Below are 21,448 nucleotides of genomic sequence, written 5' to 3'. Positions count from 1 at the left end.
TGAATAAGCAGAAAATGCGCTCACGAACAACAACAACATTAACAAGGCGTTCAAACAACACAAAAACCGCAAACTGAGAATTAAGAAAAGCCGAACTACGACAACGGAAGTAGGCGGCAATAGGCAGTGCACACGCACACATACAACCACACTTGCGTGCAAAAAAGCAAACGAAACGGTAGTGAAGTTAATTAATGCGATCTCGTAAGATTTTCGGCAGCATTAGCGCGCCTACGAGTGTGTACCTTGGCTTCAAGCTGCGAGGTGTGAGGATTGCAAAGATTTGCAATTATTTACTTTACACATTACGACGGAGAAATGCGAAAATAATGAACTGCTGCGCAATAGTAAGAGTTTTAATGGCAGCAGCGTATGCTGGTAATAACTGAAATCGATCTGTGGATGCGGCGCTAATGAAATGTTGGTTTCTGCCGCGATTAATAGCCGCACCCGTGAATGAATAGGTGAATAGCGGTGAATGAATGGGGTGTTTACGGTATCTGAATGTATGCATTAGATAATGGAAATGTTTTTTTTTTATTAATCTAACCAACCTATTTCTCGCAAACATATCTTTATACAGTTGAACTAATGAGTCCATTTCGGGCTTGGGAGATTTAAATATCCTCAATGGACGCAAAATATCCCCATCCCTAGAAAATATAGTTGTTTGACGAACTTTTTCAACCCAATTTCCGCCACTGCTCGCCACAAAAGTGCTGGTACGCTGTATAGCTTATGTCTAACGCCTAAAACTATGCTATTAGGTGAAATGAAAAAAGTTTTTTCTTTGCAGCGAAAACTATGGAATTTGGTGAAAAAATTGCAGTCATTCAAAGGCAACCACAAACATTTTTCTTTCCGGCCTTTTGGTAATCTACAAATGCACTGCAGCAAACACCTTCATTTATCTTTATTTGCGTACGAAAAGTTAGTCGCGCGTGGGGTAGAGGCGCGAGTGTTGAGGTGTTATTTATGTTGAAAAGTTTCTTGAGGCGCATGCACATGGAAAATGAACGAAAACCTACTAAATTATCGATAACGTTGGGTATGATGTTATCTATAAAACCGAAAGAGCTTATGCAAAGCTGTGGAGGGTATGAAAGCAAAGTGGTTAATAAATTCACTAATGTCGGCATTAGTTTTGTGGTTGTTGTTCCTTTATGTATGTATATGTAACTCTTCTCTGTTTACTTATTTAATTCTTTACCTTTAAAATTTGCCTTTTTTATTAATAAAACTTAGCATACCTTTTGGCGCAAACATTATTTTTGGTATACAAATAAACCAAACTTTTTTATTTTGCAAAAAATATATTTTCCTTTCATGGAATTATTGAAATTGTGCAACATATCTCATGTTTGTCTTTTTCATCAGCAATTTTCCTTCGATTTTCTTTCTTTCTTCTTCTTTTCAAACATATTTAGAACCCACCAACTTTCTGTTTACAATATTTTCAAAAAAAAAAAAATTATTCAACACATAAAAAAGTTTTGTTTATCATTTTTGTTGTTAAATTTCACGAGCAACTGAAATCAAAGAATCGAAAAGGCAAATGCCAATCCTCCAGGCTAAAGTGAAATTATGGCTATTTTGCATAACTTCGGGTGCCAAAACATTGAGCGCAGTAAAAGTTTCCCGCTCTTATTGCCAGTGTTGAAATTTACGGGCATTAATAACAGCCACAGAGCCTACCAACGGTTTCGCGCCTAAAAGCACGTAATGATAACGGCGCATTACTGTACAGCATTTTTGTTGACTTCAAAAGAATTATTAACTTTGAAATCAATGCGATTTGTAGACGAAAAATTTGTTGTTGAATTGCAAATGCCATTGGTGTAGCTTACGCGGTACGAAATTTTTGCAATATGTGTTTACAGCAGCTAAAAGTATGCAAAACTTTTTGTGTTTTGCTAATCCCAAAAAAGCATACTTTTATGTGGGAGCAGTAATGCCAAGTACAATTATAATAATTTTTCGTGTGTTATGAGAGCTATTAGAAGTAAAAGAACGGATTTCGCGGAATATATGATCAAAAGCAATTTTTGGTTCGAAAATTTTCGAGAAGTACTGTCGTCTCACTCCTCATCGTTTCAACTGTTCTTTAGCCTTTTCCGAAAACTTATGGTTTCATTTGCAGATATATATAAGTAGCTTCAGATACCGTCCTACATTTCCGTTTTACTATTTGCCTAATTGCTGATAATTGCTCTCAGAAAGCATAAGTGCAAGTCGAGCATAAAATGTTCGGATGTCTGTTGTGATTGCAGCTTCTCCACTTCGAACCTTCTTTGTGATTGTTGACCTACATATTTTGCTGTATACAGGCGGATGCCTATCTTAGCTTCAATAAGATAGTGATCCGAATCAAAGTTAGACTTCAAAGCGTACGCACGTCTAAAACACTGGTGACATGTCTTTTGTTTATCACAACACGATCGATCTGGTTGGTGGCTTTTCGATCCGGAGACAGCCAGGTCACTTGATGAATTTTCCTATGAGAATCACTCATCTGAGGCCTTTTTATTTTCATTTGGGGTGTTTTTTACATGACGGGTCTCAGAATCTCGCTATTGTTTTAAGATTGACCCTCGCAGTCGCACCTCTGGTGAAAATACGCTGCAATGGGACTTCCGCGAACCCTTAAACCGAATATTTCCGAGTGTCTCCGCTGAAGCTTCTTCTCTTTTAGCCGTCCATGTGAGCTCCACATGAGTTGGCTCACGATTCTGGGGTAAGCAGCTAGGACGCAAGAGCAGGAATTGGGTATAGCTCTACGACTGTATCTGCTTACCCAGAAGCATTACGATATCCCATAAATAATTAAATAAATAACTACCTATACCCCCTTACAACCCCTTAGTGATACTATATACTTTCTGGCGTTTAAGCTTACCAATCAATGTTTATTAAATACCTATATTATAAATCTAGTGATGGAAGATTTAAGTGAAGTTTGCTAATTTTTATTATTACTGCATACATACAGGCGTGCAACCCTATGCTTTATTTTTCTTGACCTATAAGACTTACAATTTTATTTATTGTTGTATTTTTAATTATATTTACAATTTTTCGTACTTTTAAAAAGTATTATAAGTTATATCTAGTTATTGTTTTTTAATTGGTATGTTCGCCACCCGAAACTCTAATAAAATCTCTTAAAGTCAAACGCTTCCTTTTTCCACAGTTTTTAGTATAATAATACATAATTTATTGATCTTTCTAGTTACAAACAGCTACAGCGAATGTCCTATTGCCAAAAATTAACATTATTATAAATATTCCTACAAGAATAGTGAGCCATCTGTGGGCATACAATCGAAATACTCATCAGGTACGTAACATAGCTGCAGAAGCACAAAAGCACAAAAGCTGAATTTCAAACAGTTTGAAAATCACTGGAACAACAGTTATAAACTTAACGGAAACTTTTCTATTCGGAAGTTTTTGGGAACTTGAACTTAACGGTAAACATTACCCAAAGCTTTCTGACATTTGATAACTTATTATTGTGCTTTTATTCCTTTCTGCTAAAGATTCACAAAATTTTGCACCTAAAATTATGGGGTATCCAAGCTATTATGGTTTTCCTCTACCAAAAGAGAAAATGATATTGTGTCTTTGATTTGAAACCATTTTTAAAACTTAATGGTGCATTATAACGATTTATTTAACAAGAGAGTTACAAAAGTAAAATAAATAAAACAAAAACGGCTAGAGATAACAACGAAATTATTTATTCCTGTGAAATGATGGAACTTTTGTAAGATAACACGTTCATCAAACTTGATTTTCAATAAATCGTTTGTCACATTCGCTGCGTGGCTTGCGGCGCCATCCTATTGGAATCACATCTTTGCTTTGCTATGACGCTATGGACGTCCAGTTCGGGCCAAACATATTTGGTTATCATTGAGCGGTACCGATTTCCATTCACAGTAACGCGGCGGTCTTGATTATTACGAAAGAAGTGCGGCACAATGGTGATGTCGGCCCATAAACCGCACCAATTTGTAATTTTTTCGGCAACATTCTCGACACCACGGGTACTTCTTTGCCTGTAGATTCAAATTTTCTACTCGACGCTCAATTTTTGACCTGTTAGAACAATTATGACCACAGGGTCATAGGGTGTCAAAAGGGTTGGAAAATATGGCGTCGTTTGCTGCCTCTATCAGTCTACTTTTGTAGCTCCATATTGAAAACCCCTATAGTATAACATTAGTAGAATACTTACTGAAATCTTCAAGAAGACATATTTAAAAATACGGCAACAGTTGCAATTACTTTAGAGCATCTAGAAAAAAGTTGGATGGCAGTGATTCTCCTAACTCGGTGCTGCATCATTCGAAATCGAAAAAACCAAAGCTCATTTGTTAGTTAATGACTTTACCCAGGTAACGCTGGGAGGGTTTCGAATTAATAACTTTTAACTTTTTGGAAAAAACTCCATTCAGTCCATATAACAGTCTTCCAACTTTCAAAACGATGTAGTACTTTTGAAACTATAAGCTGTTTGAAAACTTGCGTTCTGTGGAAAATGTTTCAAAGATTCGAAATGCGATGCAAAACGTTCATAAAACAGAAGTCTAGAGTCTAGAGTCGACTGGTAATTCATTAAAAAAATAGTAAGTCATTAGCTACTAGAAGTATGTAAGGTTTCATAAATATTAATAGAATTGGGAAAAACATATGTACATATACGATATTAATATTCTTTATCAGCAATGGTCAAAATATATAAACTTTCCATGATGTATAGAAAACATATAAATATCTCATTTATAAGTCATTATCTGTGATGTATGTCTTTTAATTTTCTTTCTAATATTTGAAAAAAGCTTTAGGTTTCTCTTTTCCATAATATTCGGTTTACTTTTAAGCTATTTTCGACTTATTATAATATCGCCTCTTTTGCTTCAATCATATCTAATTCAACTATTCTTCACTCTTCTCTACTCTCTCATTTTTCTATTTTTCTATATTTAGCTACACTGTGGCAACACCAGGTTGCTTCGCTCACAGATGGTTGCTGTGTTTGCCCAACTGGTCGTCCCCAGCAAACATGTCGTGAATTGCGCGAGAGAATGTTGTGCGAGGCCAAGACAGCGCGTGAAAATATTCTACAGTTGCAGTTGTTGGAAGGAAAAAAGTTTAAGGAAACAAGAAAATATTTGCAAAATTCATGAGTTAAAGCGAATTAAACTTCAATGAAATGAAGGCAATTTTATAATTTCGAAAAGCAGTGTTTAAAAGTTGTGAGAATTAGCAGGAATCTTGTGTTAAATGCGAGATTATGTTATTACGCCAAGGAATCGCATAAAATGTGACCCAATTTGTTGTGTGTGCGTGTGTTGTGAAGGTAAGAGGAAATGATAGTGGAAGTGGAAATTGAAGTGGAAGAAAGTGCAAATCATTATTAAAAACAGGCCAGTGCCTTTGAAAAATGATTGCGAAGAAATAAATATTTATATGCACATTTAATTTGCTCTGCTTGCTTGCAACACAGCACTACCCATTCAAATAAAAAATCAAGAAGCAGATATATTATTATTTGTGGATCCATTAAATGTGCGTGTATATATGTGTTCATGTGTTTTCGCGTTCAGTTGTGTAAAATAAGCGGCAAATACAACATGCAAAACCGCCTAAAAGTGAGCTAAAAATACGTTGTGTATATTATTTTCATGTATGTGTGAGTTTGAATTTGCCAATTTTCATGTGTTACTCCTCATTCTTCACCATTCCCTTTCGATTTTATTTTTATCACATAGCCAAATGTTTGAAAACAATATCCTTACCATTCTGACAGCTGATTGTACGAGCGCAGCAACCATAACAACAACAACAACATTGCGAATGAATATAGAAAACATAAAATACAATTGAGAGAGTAAACGCTACAGCGTGAGTGCAAATCCACAGAGGAGCGCTATCAAAGTAACACGAGCGCACTTGTCGAGTGGGTTGTGCCACTGACAGCCAGCAATAACAGCAACAAACGACAACAAAACAGGGTATATTTTCAATAGCAGCCTAGCCTCTGACGGCTATATTATTTCGCGTCCTTCATTTATTTACGCCAGTGGTAAGTGCAAGTAAAAATGTTTTCTCGTTTCTTCTTCACTTTAGTTTCGCCTATTTATGGGCGGCCGCAAGAAGTGCGCGTCGAAATTTCGTAAATTTCTTTAATCATAAAAATATTTGAGTGTTTAAGTATGTGTGTGGTGGAAATTCTTTTGAAATGGGTACATTGCCGGCAACTGTTCGCTCCTATCCCTTTTTCTCATTGTCTCGCCATTGACAATTTATATTTTTTTCGTTTTTGAGTTCGAAGTGTTTTTCTTATGTTGCACTATAGTCTTTCAGCATAATTTTCAGCACCCTTTCGATCTTATCATCAAAAAATTTACGACCGCAGCACCTAACAATTAATTAAATTTTTGCTCTTCCAAAAACCAACGATTTCACCACGATATCATGGATATGGATATGGGATATATGATTAAGATCAAAGCATTACACTTATAACTGCAGTTATACATGATACAAGAGACTTGGCATATCAACTTTACTTATTTATCAAATAATAGCAAGACTTTTATTTTAGTTTAAATTTCGCGGGAGAACCCATTTGTTCAAATTTTTTTCTAGGTTCTTATGAATATCAGTTCCAAATTTCACATCAAAAGTACGTAAAGTGCATTCGAAGATTTTTACAATGAGTGAAATTATTCAGCAAAGCAGTTCCGTTAAATTTTCTATACGGAATCAAACTTTTGGTGTTGAGATGTTCAGAATATTGAAGAAGGCTTTCGATGATAATTGCTTGTCGAGGGTCGAGGACGTTTTGATGACGAACCACGCCGAGGACGGCCATCAACATCAACTGATGGTCATCACTTCAATAAAATAAAAGAATCGGTGTGAGAATCGACGATTAACAGTCAGAGATCTTACTGGCATCGTTGCAATATCGGAAGTATCATTGAAAACCAGTGAAAGCTTGATTGGTCTCGTCTGTGAAATAATGCTTTCCCACTTCCAGAATGCTAAAACTCTTATTATTACTGGCGATGAGTCTTGGATTATGCTTACAAAGAGATATGACGATCTAAAAATCGTAGCAAATGTGAAATGAAGACGAAAAAACCACGCCAAAGCAGGGCACAAATCAAGGCTTTTTTGATAGCTGTCTTCCATTATCATATTTTGGTGCTCTCGGAATTTCTTGCGATCGGCCAAGCTATTTGAGTGCTATGCGTCACTTGCATGAAGCTATGAGCTGAAAGAGACCAGATTCATAGGCCGACATCCCGTGATTGATCTTAGCCAGAGTTAATATAAGGGCTTGAAGAAATAATAGAACACAGTGATCAAATACTTTTTCTGGATGTAAAGCGTCTACCAACACGAACGACATTATGTTGAAATGAAATAAAACACTAAAACTTGGTCAAAATGAGTTCCTTTTTTATATTTTTGACATGCAAATTATTTAATGCCATTTATAATTCAATAAAATGTCGGCCAAAGGTCCAACAGGGTGCATTGAAAATAAATATATCTAGACCTCTGATTTAACATACCACCAGAGTAAATAATTTAGAGGCGTTAAATTGTATGATCTAGGCAGCCATTTCGAAATTAATGGCTCGCCAAACCTTGCACGCAATGTATCCATGTTTAGAAGTGAAACACTAAAGGCAATGTGGATTTGAGCCACCCCAATAGCGACAACTTTTCTTTTTGCTTTGTATGATGCCATTTAGCCTGAGACCTCATCTAAAGAAATGCTTTTCGGAATTCCGAAATTTCTGAAAAACGTGAACCTGTGTAATAATCTTGGACAATTTCGAATCTTACTGAATACATTGACTAAATTTGACACAAATCCGTAATCAAAATTGGCCGCCTAAATCTTAATTAGTGCTTAGTTACGGTACTTTATATGTTTTCGGTTAATGTCGTTTTGTAGGTTATATGTAAAGTAAAGAAAAGCTGTCGAAGTTTAATAAGGCAGTGGTTATTGAATGATAAATGTCACCTCCAATCTGAGTCAAGTGGTTATAATGTGAAGCACTATTAACTTGATTTGGTTCTATATCGATTGGTTGCACTATATCTGGAGTATAATAGTTAGAATCTTATGAGATATTCACCATTTTTAATATTAGTGAGGTAAAATGGTTTAAAGAAGTTCCAACCGGACAACATTTTATTGCATTATTTTATTATAAAGTAAATGATATTTTACTATTACTAAATAGAGCTAATAAAATGCCAATGTAATAATAACTTTAGTTAATGTGGTGCTCAGCTCACACATTATGTCTATAAAAAATTTATTCACCATAGTGAATTTCATACATCTTTATTATTGCAAAAAACATTTTATACCCTTTTAATCTCATTTCTTATCACAACCTTCCATTCTAATCAGCTCAAATTTAAATACTTACAGAAGCAGGGAAGGAAATCCGACAAGCATTCACACACATTCCACCATAACCAAATCTAACCCAAACGATATTTTGTATTAAACCTCATTAGTCGATTGTGGCATGAATAATATTGCATTTATGCACGCATCAACTACGCCACGTTCACTTATCCCCGCCTGCCAATAGAAAAAGGCGAAAAAAGTATTAAAACACAAATAAACGGCCTTCTATTTGCAATGCTTATTTAATTTGTAGCTTGCCACCAACTCGCTGCGCCGCGCTGTGGGCGGTGAGCAAGTGAGCAACGCCGGTAAACATATTCACATATTATGTAGGTATATATGTATAAGGCGCGTGTAGTCCTTATAAATTACTTTCTACGGCGCGTGTCCATAAAGTGTCTGCCTCTTCGAATGACGCCTCCCGTTTTATGCAGCCGTTCGTTGAACGCAATTCTATTAACGTTTTATTTATTTGTCAAACAGCACGTTTTGTTACACACAACAACAACAGCAACGCCAACGAAAAGCCTTCTCTAATGTCTGCTTGCTTGCGGTGTGCCCTGGTATAAGCGGTTTGTTTGTGTTGGAAAGTAAATATATTTGTATTGATGAATCATATCTATGAATATCTGTGTTGTGTACTTAAGTGCTTCTGTGCGTATAATATATCTAGATATGCATGCATACAATGTCTGGCATCAATTCTTTTTTTTTTTTTTTTTTTTTTTTTTTTTTTTTTTTTTTTTTTTTTTTTTTTTTTTTTTTTTTTTTTTTTTTTTTTTTTTTTTTTTTTTTGGTGAGCCAGTTTTGTCATTATCCCACACTAAATTTGTTGCGAGTGTCAAGGACCTTCAAAATACCTTCAAAATGCAAAGCCTTAGCAAAAATTCTCAGAAAGTATTGCATTAAATAACAACGACAAAATGCAGGTATCAATGTCAAATTGCTTGAATGGGCTTTGCTCTTTTACTTTTCTATGCAATTATTGAGTTTCACTGATTAATACAAAAAGTAGTCATGTTTCGTTACAATTATTGTCAGCTGTCTGAAACTGTACTAATAATTTAATACGAAGCATGTTTTGTGCTCATTAGAACAGAACATTAAATAGTTTAATTTTTTTTTTTATTTCTTAGCAAATCTTTTCTTAGAACCCAGTACTTTTAAAACCTTTTAGAGGAGCGATGATTGATCAAAATTATCCAGTATTATTGATCCTCTGGTACGATTTTATAGTGAAGTTTTGTGGTCGAAATGAAATACTCGTAAAATCATCTAAATTCAAAACATGTTATCTTTTATTATGCGTCATAGGCCATTAAATCTGAAAATTATATTATTTTAAGGTCTGCAGATCATTCAAAATATTTATCAGAATTGTTACCAAATAAAGCGTGTTTCATACCCAAAATATTCACCAAAATCATTCGACAGGACTCGCGAGAGATATCAAGTTCTTAAGTCATCTCTCTAATATGACTCAGGAGAGATGTCGAGTTCTTATCTCATCTTTCTAATACTTGGCTGACAATTTTCAAGCACCATACCCTTCACTTTTTTAATATTACATCAGTTGAAGAGGTCGAAGGTCGCAGAAAGAGGCATACCTTCAAAGACCTCTCGGCCATCTGTGATGGCTTTTTACCAGTCGTCGGCTTGTGTTGAGCTAACACAGAATCACCGTAAGCCTTTTGTAACATTTTCAATTATTCTGCATACGAAATTGGGTTAGAAATACCAAATTTGAGACAAATTCTCTGTCGATATTCTTATCCATTGTAAAAATCGTAACGCACTACGTGTGCCGACTTCAGCAGCTGCTGTAAACAAATTGGTTAACAAATCGCACTCATGTTAAGCATAGCAATTAAGGACAGTTCTACAAACTTAGCGAAATTAATTTTCTTGAAATATTAATTAACTGGAGAATTTTATTACATTTGACTTATATATCGATAGATTTTTGGATGGAAAGACGTACTTATGTTCTATGGTATTTAAAAAGTAGACGATTTATAACACAGCATTTGGTCTTTGAGAAAATAATAACGAAAATCTATTCCGATTATAATAACTATATATATTTGRTCTGAATTTGGGTATTATCATACACCGGTGGGACTGGAAAATTTCTAACAACCTATATGGTAAGGCTTAAATATAATTAATGAACATTCAATACTTATATTTTTCATCGATAAATATAAGTATATTTTACCGGAGTCTCTACCCGGTTGTTATAATAACATTAAGGTTAATTATATTCTGGCATCTGTTGTATTATTAATATATCAACTATTATATCCTAACCGCTTATGAATCAGTCACTCAGCCATTAAACATTTATATAGGTACACATACATAGGTATCTGTTAATGTATCATACAAACATATTTACCAAAATTTTGCGTACCGTGTACGCCGTACACACGATTTCGAGTCTGTTATGAAGAGTATACAAAGTGCTTTCAAAGTAAACAGGACTTTTTGAATTTAGCGACCCTTGGTGGCGCCATGTCAACTAGTGCGATAGAATCTTCTATCTGCTTTATCGATTGTCCAGTGAGAATTTCATGACATTTCACTGATTGGAAGTAAAGTTATTGCGTTTTAAGTATCAGTATGTTTGTGTTATCGGTGCGAAAATGAGCTTCGAACAAAGACCCAACATGTGGGCCAATGAAAATACGCGATCACCCGAAATTCCATTGAAACTGTGCGTGAATTCTTCAAAAATCAAATTCTACGAAATCATAATTGAAATTCATGGAAATGGAATTGAACATTTCACAAATATCGATTTATCGCATTTTGACCGAACATTTGGGCTGACGAGAGGTGTGTGCGCGGTTTGTTCCGCACAAATTGACTGACGACCAAAAATTGCTCACAATTCAACATACGAAGGACGATTATTTCTCCAGAAATCACATCTTAACCATTAACCACTCTCGGTATTCTCCTGCTATGGCACGGTGCGATTCCTTCCTTTTTGGAAAAATGTATTTTCCCCTGAAAGGAAAGCGTTATGCAGATGTAGAGGCCATTCAAAAAGCTTGCACCCGCATATTGGCGGCCATACCGGCCAACGAGCTAAAACACTTGCTCGACATGCTTTGGGACCGTGCAAAAAGCTGTATTGAAGCAGAAGGAAACTATTTCAAATAAAATAAATTGATTTTGCCGAAAATCCATTTTTCTGTTTTTTTTTGTTTTGTTGTTTTTTAAGTCCTGTTTACTTTGGAACGCACCTTGTATGTATCTATACATATGTATAGCTCGTTGCGTTGTATATATATATATAAACATATATAGATTATTCCAAACCATAATTTGCAGGCAACGTAACTCTCTGCTACCATAGTCTCGTACATATGGAAGAGTTCGCCAAACATTTGAATGCTCCGAGACATATTAACCACACACATACTTACAAATCAGGACGGTAGAACGATGGCGGCAACGATTCATGTGCTAGCATGGCGTTACAAATGCACACGTATACACACAAACGCAGTTATAACTACGTAAATAGCATTTAATGCCCGGAAGCTGGACCAGTTTCAATGGCTTAATGTGTTCACACACACACACTCATACACTAGCATACATATACATGTACAATGAACGTTGTGTCCACCGCACCAACGACTCAGCTCTGGCAACCACATATCGAACTACATACAAGCAAGGCAAGCGGAACAGCAGAGGCTGGCTGGTAATACTAATACGCTTATTTAGTTGACTGGTACAGCTCTCCGGAGTCCGGAGCCGGAGAACAGCTGCACAGTAAAGCAGCGTACGACACAGGACTCGCTCTGATGCGGCAGCATGCTGTATTCCTGTATTCCTCTACGCTCAGTTTATGTTTAATTAAAGTTTATAATGTTGGCGTGGTAGTAGTAACACACCCAAGGCGCCGCTGCGATAGCATCTGTGATAATATAGAGATATTAGTATGTGGATGTGTGCAACCTGACGAGCAAACAGCCAGCGAACTCCACACACACRCACATCTCTGCCGCAATACTAGCAAGCGGTGGTGAGATTGTAATTTTGGGCAGCACAAGAGGTGGCTTTATAGGGAAGTGTAAAATTTATCAAGCTGCCTGCTGTACACGCGATTACCATCCAAAAGCATTTATTAGCAGCGGTTAGCGCTGTGGGCGCCGACACTCGTCGTATGTACTCGTACAGAGGATAGAGACTGGTTGGCGCTGTGCCTTGTCCACACGGCAAACGTAGACCTTGTGTACAAACATAAAGATCTACATGAAGCGGGAAATCTATGGTTGACATTGGTGCGTTCCTATTTCAAGTCGCAGCCATGCAATCGTCTGGCGTACCTGGTGAGTAGAATGATTGCACGAGTAAAGCAATGAATATGCGAACAAATGAATGAGCGCATCGCGAGCCAACAAATTAGCGAAATGTTGCACAGTGTGTTGGCAGGGGTTATTTTTAGTTATATATTCTTTTTTTAATTGAAGTTACAGACAACATTTATTTCGATATTTTATTTTGCCCAATTTTTTCTAGATTTGGAACGGTTATTTCAGGTCCTACAGTGAGAAAAAATATAGAAAATTCAAATTTAATTGGAAGTGTTTATTATCATTCGGCTACGTCTCAGAAGCTTCATCCGTTTGAGTCCAATTTTCGACGACTCGTTCGAGCATTTCGCCTGTTAACTGGGACTCACAGGGAAAAACCTAATCATGTTTTTTCTGTACGAAATGACTGCTCTTGAACCTCTTCGGGTTGTTCTTCCTCCGAAATGCGAATTTTTGCTTATTTACATCCCCATTGAACAAATAAAAGACTACAACTACGAACCAAATGTGTTCTTGGATTCTTTCAAGAGCCCATAGAGCAAAGCGATTTCGATTGTGAAGGTCGCGCGGGTTCGGTTCTTCCACAAGCTATATTTTGTACGTCTTAAATTTAAGGTTTCGACGCCAAGCCGTTCCATACGCCAGTCCGAGTTGTTTCGAACGGCGCTGAGTCACAGTCTTTGTGTACACTATCAGTTGCGGCTGCTATATTTTCTTCACTGCATATTGGACATGGTATATTCTGTCGAGTATTATCCAATATTATTGCGAATAGACGGTGAGTAGGTGCTGATTGAACATAGGTTGAGCGATGCACGCTTTCTTTACAGAACGTGAATTTTCGCAATAAAGTTGAACGATTTGTAAACGTTGTTCAGGCGTAAGTTTTTCCATTATGAAATGCCAAATAATACCGAACAAAAATAACATGACAACTTGACACGACTCAGGCATGATCTGCCAAAACATGGCCATTGAACAAATTATAACAATGATGAGCTGAATGAGTTTTGCCATATTGTACTGGCTGTGCATCCATCAGTAAATACGTGAAGTTTTTGGACTATCGGTCTGGAATCCGTTTCCTCTCACGAAGACGCTACTCGTTTGCCGAAATCGCCGATATTGAACCACTATTGCTACAACAATCGGGATCAAGTTTTATTTATCGAGACATTTTCGCGAAACTTGGCATGGTTTATTGTCCGAGACAGAGATATAATTTTGGAAGAAATAATTAAGATCCGACAACGATAGCATATAGCTAACATACAAACTGATCGGTCAAATTCATGATAAAACTCTTATTATACATTTTATGCTTTTATAAAAGATTATGTTGTAAAGGGCGTTATAGCTTCTATCTTGACTAGACTCTGAGCGCACCAGTTTAGTTATGGCTTCAAATGTCGATATTTAAGAACCAACTTATGGACTCTCTGGCTTCATGGAGGATATACCCATAACTATTCAAATATGATCATTCGATCATTCTGCCAAGATCTAATAATTTTATAACCGATTTTTAACCAAAACTAAAACACTGTATTTCTAAAACAAATTCGCACGCAATTTCCAATTTCGTCAGTCAATGCCAAATGAATTTCAGCACACGCCACGCATACACGCACACTTTCACAGGTTTTTATACGTTTTTCGGAATGCAAAAATTGTCTGCGACATGTTTGGCATCCACTATTTTATTTTGTGTGCAATACTGCGTTGCACCCTTTATTGTTTGCAGCAACATGAAATGCGAAAAGCTTTTGCGTTGCAGGTTTGTTAGTTCCACCAGCGCTGTTATTGTTGTTTGACACAATTAATGCTAAAGCCATTGTTTGTTCCACCGAATTCTATTGCTCTCCAAGCTGCTTTGAAACGAACTCTTCGATACAGTTTTGCGGAGCAGACAACCGACCGTGCAAATGAAAACAAAGAATGACAATTATATAAACACACATACATACATATACATATTGGCACTCAGCTGAGGTGCGATTGCGTTGTGGTGGTGTTATAATTTTGTACGAAGTGCTGACATGACTACCAATTCCTACTTTTACTATGTATGTGTGTGTGTATTTCTTTCTAATTTTTGCTGCTGTGCCTGTTTACGCCACAACAGTTTAACAGTGTGTTGTCACAGCCACAACAATAGGCAAGCGTGACTTATCGCTGCGAGATGAAGCTGCAAAATTACGCGTGCAATCTCTGCTCGATTGGCTTTGGTCTGCTGAGCTGCTGATGGTGATAATGAAGTCACTCAGAAGAGAGATCTTGAATTTCATCGCTTGTTGTTGCTGGAGCGGCAGAAACATTTCTTAAATATCTTTGAAGAATTTTGTCGTGTTCACAGTGTTTGACCGGATAAAAATCCGAGTCCGTGCCGGTTATGTAGATACGACTGTCAGACGAAAGGATTTTTATCGGTTAGCTTTAATGGCTGATATATGCCATAGTTATCCGATCTGAACAATTATTGCAGATAATGTATCTTAACCTGTACTCTTTCCCAATTTTATAAAGATATCTCGTCAAATAAAAAAAATATTCCATATTCCATAAATACTTGATTTTTATCCATGAGTTTGCATGGCTGCTATATGCTATAGTGCTTCTTCGGGAAAGAAAAATGTTAGATCTACATCTCTTAAGGGAATAGTTCGTGCAGACAGGCGGACGTGGATGAGTTGATGATAATCATTTAATCATCCGAAATTTCCCTAATAGGGTACACTTCAGGGTATTATAAGCTAATTTAAAATGAATCTTTTTTCCTTTTGTACCTTTGCACAGTCATTGTCGGAGTCTATGGCAACAGTATATTGTATTTATTTTTTTGTTCTAATACTTTGTATATTTTTCTTAAAATAATAATAATAATAATATTTTTTGTTTATTATTTTTCAATCCAGTACTTAATAATAAAAATGTTCATTTTCAATAGTTAATCCCATTTTAGGGTTCAAAATATATTTTCAATTATTCCGGCCAGTATTTGGTATTTAAATTTTTAATTAAGGAATTTTTATTAAGAAATTCGAGATTAAAAAATCAAAAATAAATTTAATTGAAATTTTAATTCAATTATTCTTTTAATTAATTATTTGCAACACTTTGGAAACAATTTGTCATATTAATACTAAATTTCCGCTTCCGTAACGCTTAGTCATGTTTTGTTGTATTAATTTTGTGCTTGTCATACACAAATCCGGCTAATATTGCAAAGCTCATAAGTTTAGCAGTACAAATAAGCAAGAGCAATTGTCTGATTGAAGGTAACCAAATATAAGCTACTAAGCAAATACAACTGCATATATAAGATAAACGCTTAATTGAACAAGATGTGCGAAGCTGTTGTCGAATTGAATTCGCCACTAACCGACAACCGCACTTAACAAGTCGATGCTTCAAATTTACTTAGAGATAAGTATGTATGTATGTGCTTTCAGCCGTATAATTCCCACAACACTATTGATATCTAATACAGTCGGGTAATTTGAAAACCGGAAACAATTAGATATCCAAGTACTGTGCTTGACTTTTGAAGCTGGATAAAATTGCATATAGATCTCAATAAGTGACCAACACATAAAAAATATATCTGTATAACCATGAATATTTTATCAACCAATTCAAGTCTGCTCAATGCGGTGATTCTTGGCTTGAATTGATTAAACCTTTAAACTCCGGTGCAATATTCGGAGGTTTATTGATTGATTTATTTCAGAGGATGTATATATAAATGTAAGTGCGTCACCTGTTCAATCAAAACTAAATTCTCATATATTACCTAACAGTTCGAAATCGACATAGAATTTGTAACACCCTTCATTTCTCGGATAAAATAAAGTGAGGTGAGAAACTAGTCAAGCAACTAGCAGAAATTTGATCTGCTAGAACAAATCATAAATGATTTAGAAACAAATAAATTTATATAAGACAATCTAATTATTCAAATGATCGGAATATCTAAGCAGACAAAACAGAGTGAAGAAAATACGACAAAGTGTAAAATCAAGGTACATATAAACTCTTAAAAACGTTATGACGTCCTAACCTCACGGTACTTTCTTTGAAGCACATAGATCAATACAATGCGTTGATCAAAGCCCCAAAGTATAAGGCTAAGAAACAAGCAATACAGAGCAAAGGAAGTATTAATTCTTTACAGAAAAAGAATTTCTATTTCTGACTAAAAGAAAATTTATATTATTGTAGGGATCATCACAAGTCACCTATCCTGAAGATCACACCTTAAATAGGATAAGTGAATTCGGCGAAATGCAAAGCATGCACGTATACTTTGGTTCCAATTGGTTCAGGCGGATAGGGACACCTTAGCCGCCTTGGTCAGGTACAAGGCCGATCTAAAACCTCTGCCGTACTTTGGGTCTGGCACCCGGCCGCAATGCGAGTCCACATTAGACAGAATTTTTCAACCCTGCTTGCCTTTAGATTTAAACCACAGCCACCACGAATCTCCACAAAGGCCCAAACCCAATGAGCAGATTTGAGTAAACTTCAAAGGCTAACTACTTCCCGTGGTACCAGGTTAAAGTTACTGGTAAGACCTTGTAGCTTTTGCTACTACCAGTTGAGCCCCTAGAACTCAATGACTGGTGACATTTGTCTCGTGAAACAAATGCCTTATACCAGGAATAAATATAAAACGTATAACAATCACTTCAAGATGAGTATTATAGCACTATTTCTGATATAGACTATGCAGACATTTCAAGGCATACCCAGAAAGAAAGATATAGTGCATATGGATTTTAGTCGCCTCTTACGACAGACGTGCCTTACCAAGGGTAAATTCCAACCCCTACCTACAGGGGGAATGCCACTGTTGACAATCATAACTTTGAGGTCGTAGAAAATTTTGTCCATCTTAGAACCAGCATTAATACCAAAGATGTCGTCAGCTTCGAAATCCAACGCATAATAACTCTTAAAAACAGACCTCTCTCGTCGAAGAAAGACCAAATTCTACAAATCACTCATCATCCACGTTCTCTGATCCATCATCCGTATCTGATGAGTTGACGTTCCGAGTTTTCGATAGAAAGATTCTGCGGAAGAATGCCGCAGTCGATGAAACGACGAGCTGTATGGGATATACGACAACACTGACATAGTTCAGCGAATTAAGAGACTGCGGCTACGCTGGCTAAGTCATGTCATCCGTATAGATGAAAACGCTTTAGATCTAATAGTATAAGACGCAATACCCACCGGAGGAAGCAGAAGAAGGGGAAGACATCCCCGTCGGAAAAGGTAAAGAAGGACCTGGCTACACTTGGAATCTCCAATTGGCGCCAAACTGGGGAAAAAGTGGAGCAACTGGCTTATTATAAACTCGTCTATAACCGCGAAAGTGGTGTCTACGCCAATGAAGAAGATGCAGTTCCATCTACAAATCAGATATCAGTTACGGTCACTACCAAGTTACAGAATTATAAATTTAATTGGAGATGCGAACATGCTTTATTCAATAATTTGGAATATTTGTTTTGTAGTAAATAAGTTTATTAGTTATTTAGTATATTCTCTACTTATCTCTTGTGCTGAGGGTGATAAGATATTACAGCCCTACCTTTGTGAATTCTCAGTCTTCTGTCGGCTAAAGAGGTATATACGTAGGTATGTTTCATAGCTCTATTGATCTATAAGCAATCCCGAAATAATTGAGCAGCTGGATCAATCAAAATTTATGAATTTAATCAAATCAAGCAAGTTGTTGAATGCGCTTGGCTGAGACAGCATGAATTTTAGGGGCAACCCGGTATGACAGCCTAAAACGAAAACTATTTTTAAGAACAAAAAAAGCTACTATATCAATTATTTTAAATGTTAAAAGCTTATTTTAAATTCTTTAAGAATACACAGCAAAATTTTAAATAATTTTCGCACTACATGCCAACTCCGCCAGCGCTAAAAAAGCGATCCTCCGCTACTGCAACTATTTCGTCATTCTTCCACAAGCTACTTAATTAATTCAACTCATTTCTAGTTGTTGTTTAGATGTATGTAATAACAGTTTTGAAATAAATAAATAAATAACCGCTTATTTTGATAGACTTATTTAGTACATAACCATTATACTCATATTAAAATAGACTGAATTGTGTTAGACGGCTTCCGGAAAATGCAAAACGAGCTCACTAGAAACATATTAGCAGGAATACCGACGCATGACATGCACAAAAATGCAACAAAGCATGCCACTATTTGCATATAATCAATTACAGTGAACTCACAGTAAAACAAACTACCCTCCTAGCGTATGCTAGTCTAAAGGCCAAACATTTCAAGCGTTTTTTGGTAATTGGAAAAAAAGCTCTACTTTCTTTTTTTTTTTTAAACTTTGAAAACTATTTAAATTTTAAAAAATGAGATCCGAGAGACATTTTTGTATGCAAACTATCAAAATATGAACAACAAAACTAACAACTTACACTAATTGCCAGTATCAAAGCTTCATATCTAATGTTTAGTTCCGGCTATCTGAAGTATACTGTACTTCTGTTTATTGATCCGCAAAGCACTTATCGTACGCAACGCGGAAATTATAATGCACACAAAGCGTTGCATCAAAAATAATATTTGATTATCATAAACATCAGCACACTAAGCGGAAATGCACAGTGTTCGATACACGTGTCCATATGCTGGCATGCTGTTCATTGTGCGCCGATAACAACATGATCAGAAATTAATATAGCACGGCACTCGACACCACTCAAAATGGTATTCGTGAAGCTGATGAAGCCAGGTGGCTGCACATTGCATTTTACACTGACACAAGCACGCATAACACATACATATGTACATAGTATAATAGGCTTAGAAGCAAATGCATGTTTGTTGCTGCAGCGGTACACTTCCGCCTTAATTCGAAATCAATTTCGAACAGCTTGAAAATTTTGTTGGACACAATTTTATTAGAATTGGCGTTCTAAAGAAAACAAGAACAACTCGTATTGTAAGTAGTGAAGTAATGGCTGATGCTGATGATTAATAGCCAGTTGATCCTAATCCATTGTTGTGCACTGTTGTGGTTTTCCCAATTTGAATATAAAAATTGTTTAGCAAGTAAATTTCCGAAAAAGTGTTTTCAGAACATTGAGCTTTACAACAACGTGTATTTTTTTTATTTATTGATGGCAGGTAATTCGAAAATATACGCGATATATAGGAAGTGCCAACAATAATAATCTTGTTTGAGTGGTAAAAACGAAAATTCGGTTGTTAGAGTATTAAAAAAGTAAAAAACGAAAAAAATTGACAACTTTTATCCTAAAATTGTGTTATTTGTTTGACTTATTGCTAACAAAAGAACATTAATTATCTTCTTACAAATTTATTCTCATCTTCTAAATTCTCATCTTATAAATTTATTAAACGCATTCAGATTGACAATTTGAGTGAAATGACACCAATGGGACTTTATTGCCGAAATGACCTTGACGTGAAAATCTCACAGTCGGAATTCTGTCAAGAAGTAGGAACGAAATAGATTAGTCCAACGCCTGTTGCACTAGATTAGCTGCCGTCCAATATTTACACTCTGGAAAAATTACTGGCACCCAAAAACCTTAAAGGAAACACTAGAGGCTCTACATATAAATTATCGAAGAAATAAGCTCAGTCGATTTAGCCATGACGGTAATTTGTCCATCCATACCTCTATAGATTTATATTCAAAGTAATCTCTCAAGTTCTAAGATATCGATCTGAATGTTCTTAAGAAGTTACTCATTTGTTGTTGTTGTTGGAACGCGTACCTAATCCCCTTTATAATCGGTGAAGGGGTTAATGGCTTCACTATGAATGGCAGTCAGTGTATGTATGAAGCTTTTTGCGTCCAAAGTCTGGTCTGCGTATTGTTTCATGTCGTCCGTTTTGCTTTCTCGTCTGCATTTCACTGCATCCAGGCGACCATGCTGCATAAAGTTTGATTCGGACAAACTGATCGAACAAAATCAACTCTTTGTATGGGAAACTCTTTTTTTTTTTTTTTTTTTTGTTTTGGCAATATGTATATCTATAAAAGGTCATAAAAGGTCGTTTTTCCTTATTAAGTAAACTTAACTCGACGACAAGGTTATTTATGTCGCACAACGTGGCTAGATTACTAACCGGTCCTTGTTAAAATGGACAACAAAGTTCAATCAATCCTCTTTGCAGCTGTACAAATATATAGGCGTATGAACATTAATATGTATGTATGCTTTTACAATATTATATAATTACACACAATCGAGGAATAAAATTACGAAATTCTTAAAAACCTACGCATTATTTCCGCCTCTGCAATCTGCAACTTGTTGCCGTCCAGTTGGCTTGATTGCGTGTACGCATTGTCCAAATGTCCGATTGTCATTTGCGTGAAATAGTTTTCAATTCACTCTTCAAGGGTCAATAAACCGCGATAGCTATTTATATTTAGAATTACAACGCCTCATTTATTTATTTACTTTTGAGTTTGAAACCAGTTTGCCAACAGGTAATAGTGAGAAGATTGACAAAAATAGCTGTTGCATCACGCAACCAAGCGTAAAAGAAAAGTTTGATAAAAGTAAACCATAAAAATTCAGCTACAAAAGTTTCAACTTTGTGCTAATACAACGATAATGCTTAATAAATTATTAACAACTCT

At 36.0% G+C, this 21,448-nt stretch overlaps 1 protein-coding gene across 3 annotated transcripts in view; it reads left to right on the top strand.

Moving 5' to 3' along the window:
- Positions 1 to 5,084: 5,084 nt before the first annotated feature.
- The window catches only part of LOC108969929 (gamma-1-syntrophin), a 78,207-nt gene continuing 61,843 nt past the window's right edge, over positions 5,085 to 21,448 (top strand). Inside the window, exon 1 of one of the 3 annotated variants that reach the window (XM_018934948.1) lies at positions 5,085 to 5,365. In XM_018934948.1, coding sequence (XP_018790493.1) covers positions 5,290 to 5,365 — 76 coding nt within the window. In that variant the 5' untranslated portion in view covers positions 5,085 to 5,289. Of the gene's footprint in view, positions 5,366 to 5,840; positions 6,092 to 19,895; positions 19,957 to 21,448 lie in introns of those variants that run through there. The other 2 variants (XM_018934950.1, XM_018934949.1) reach the window with 2 other exon arrangements.

Source organism: Bactrocera latifrons, unplaced genomic scaffold (assembly GCF_001853355.1).
Source record: "Bactrocera latifrons isolate USDA-ARS-PBARC rearing strain unplaced genomic scaffold, ASM185335v1 scaffold_27, whole genome shotgun sequence".
NCBI lineage: Eukaryota > Metazoa > Arthropoda > Insecta > Diptera > Tephritidae > Bactrocera > Bactrocera latifrons.
This window is presented reverse-complemented; position numbering and strand designations above follow the sequence as displayed.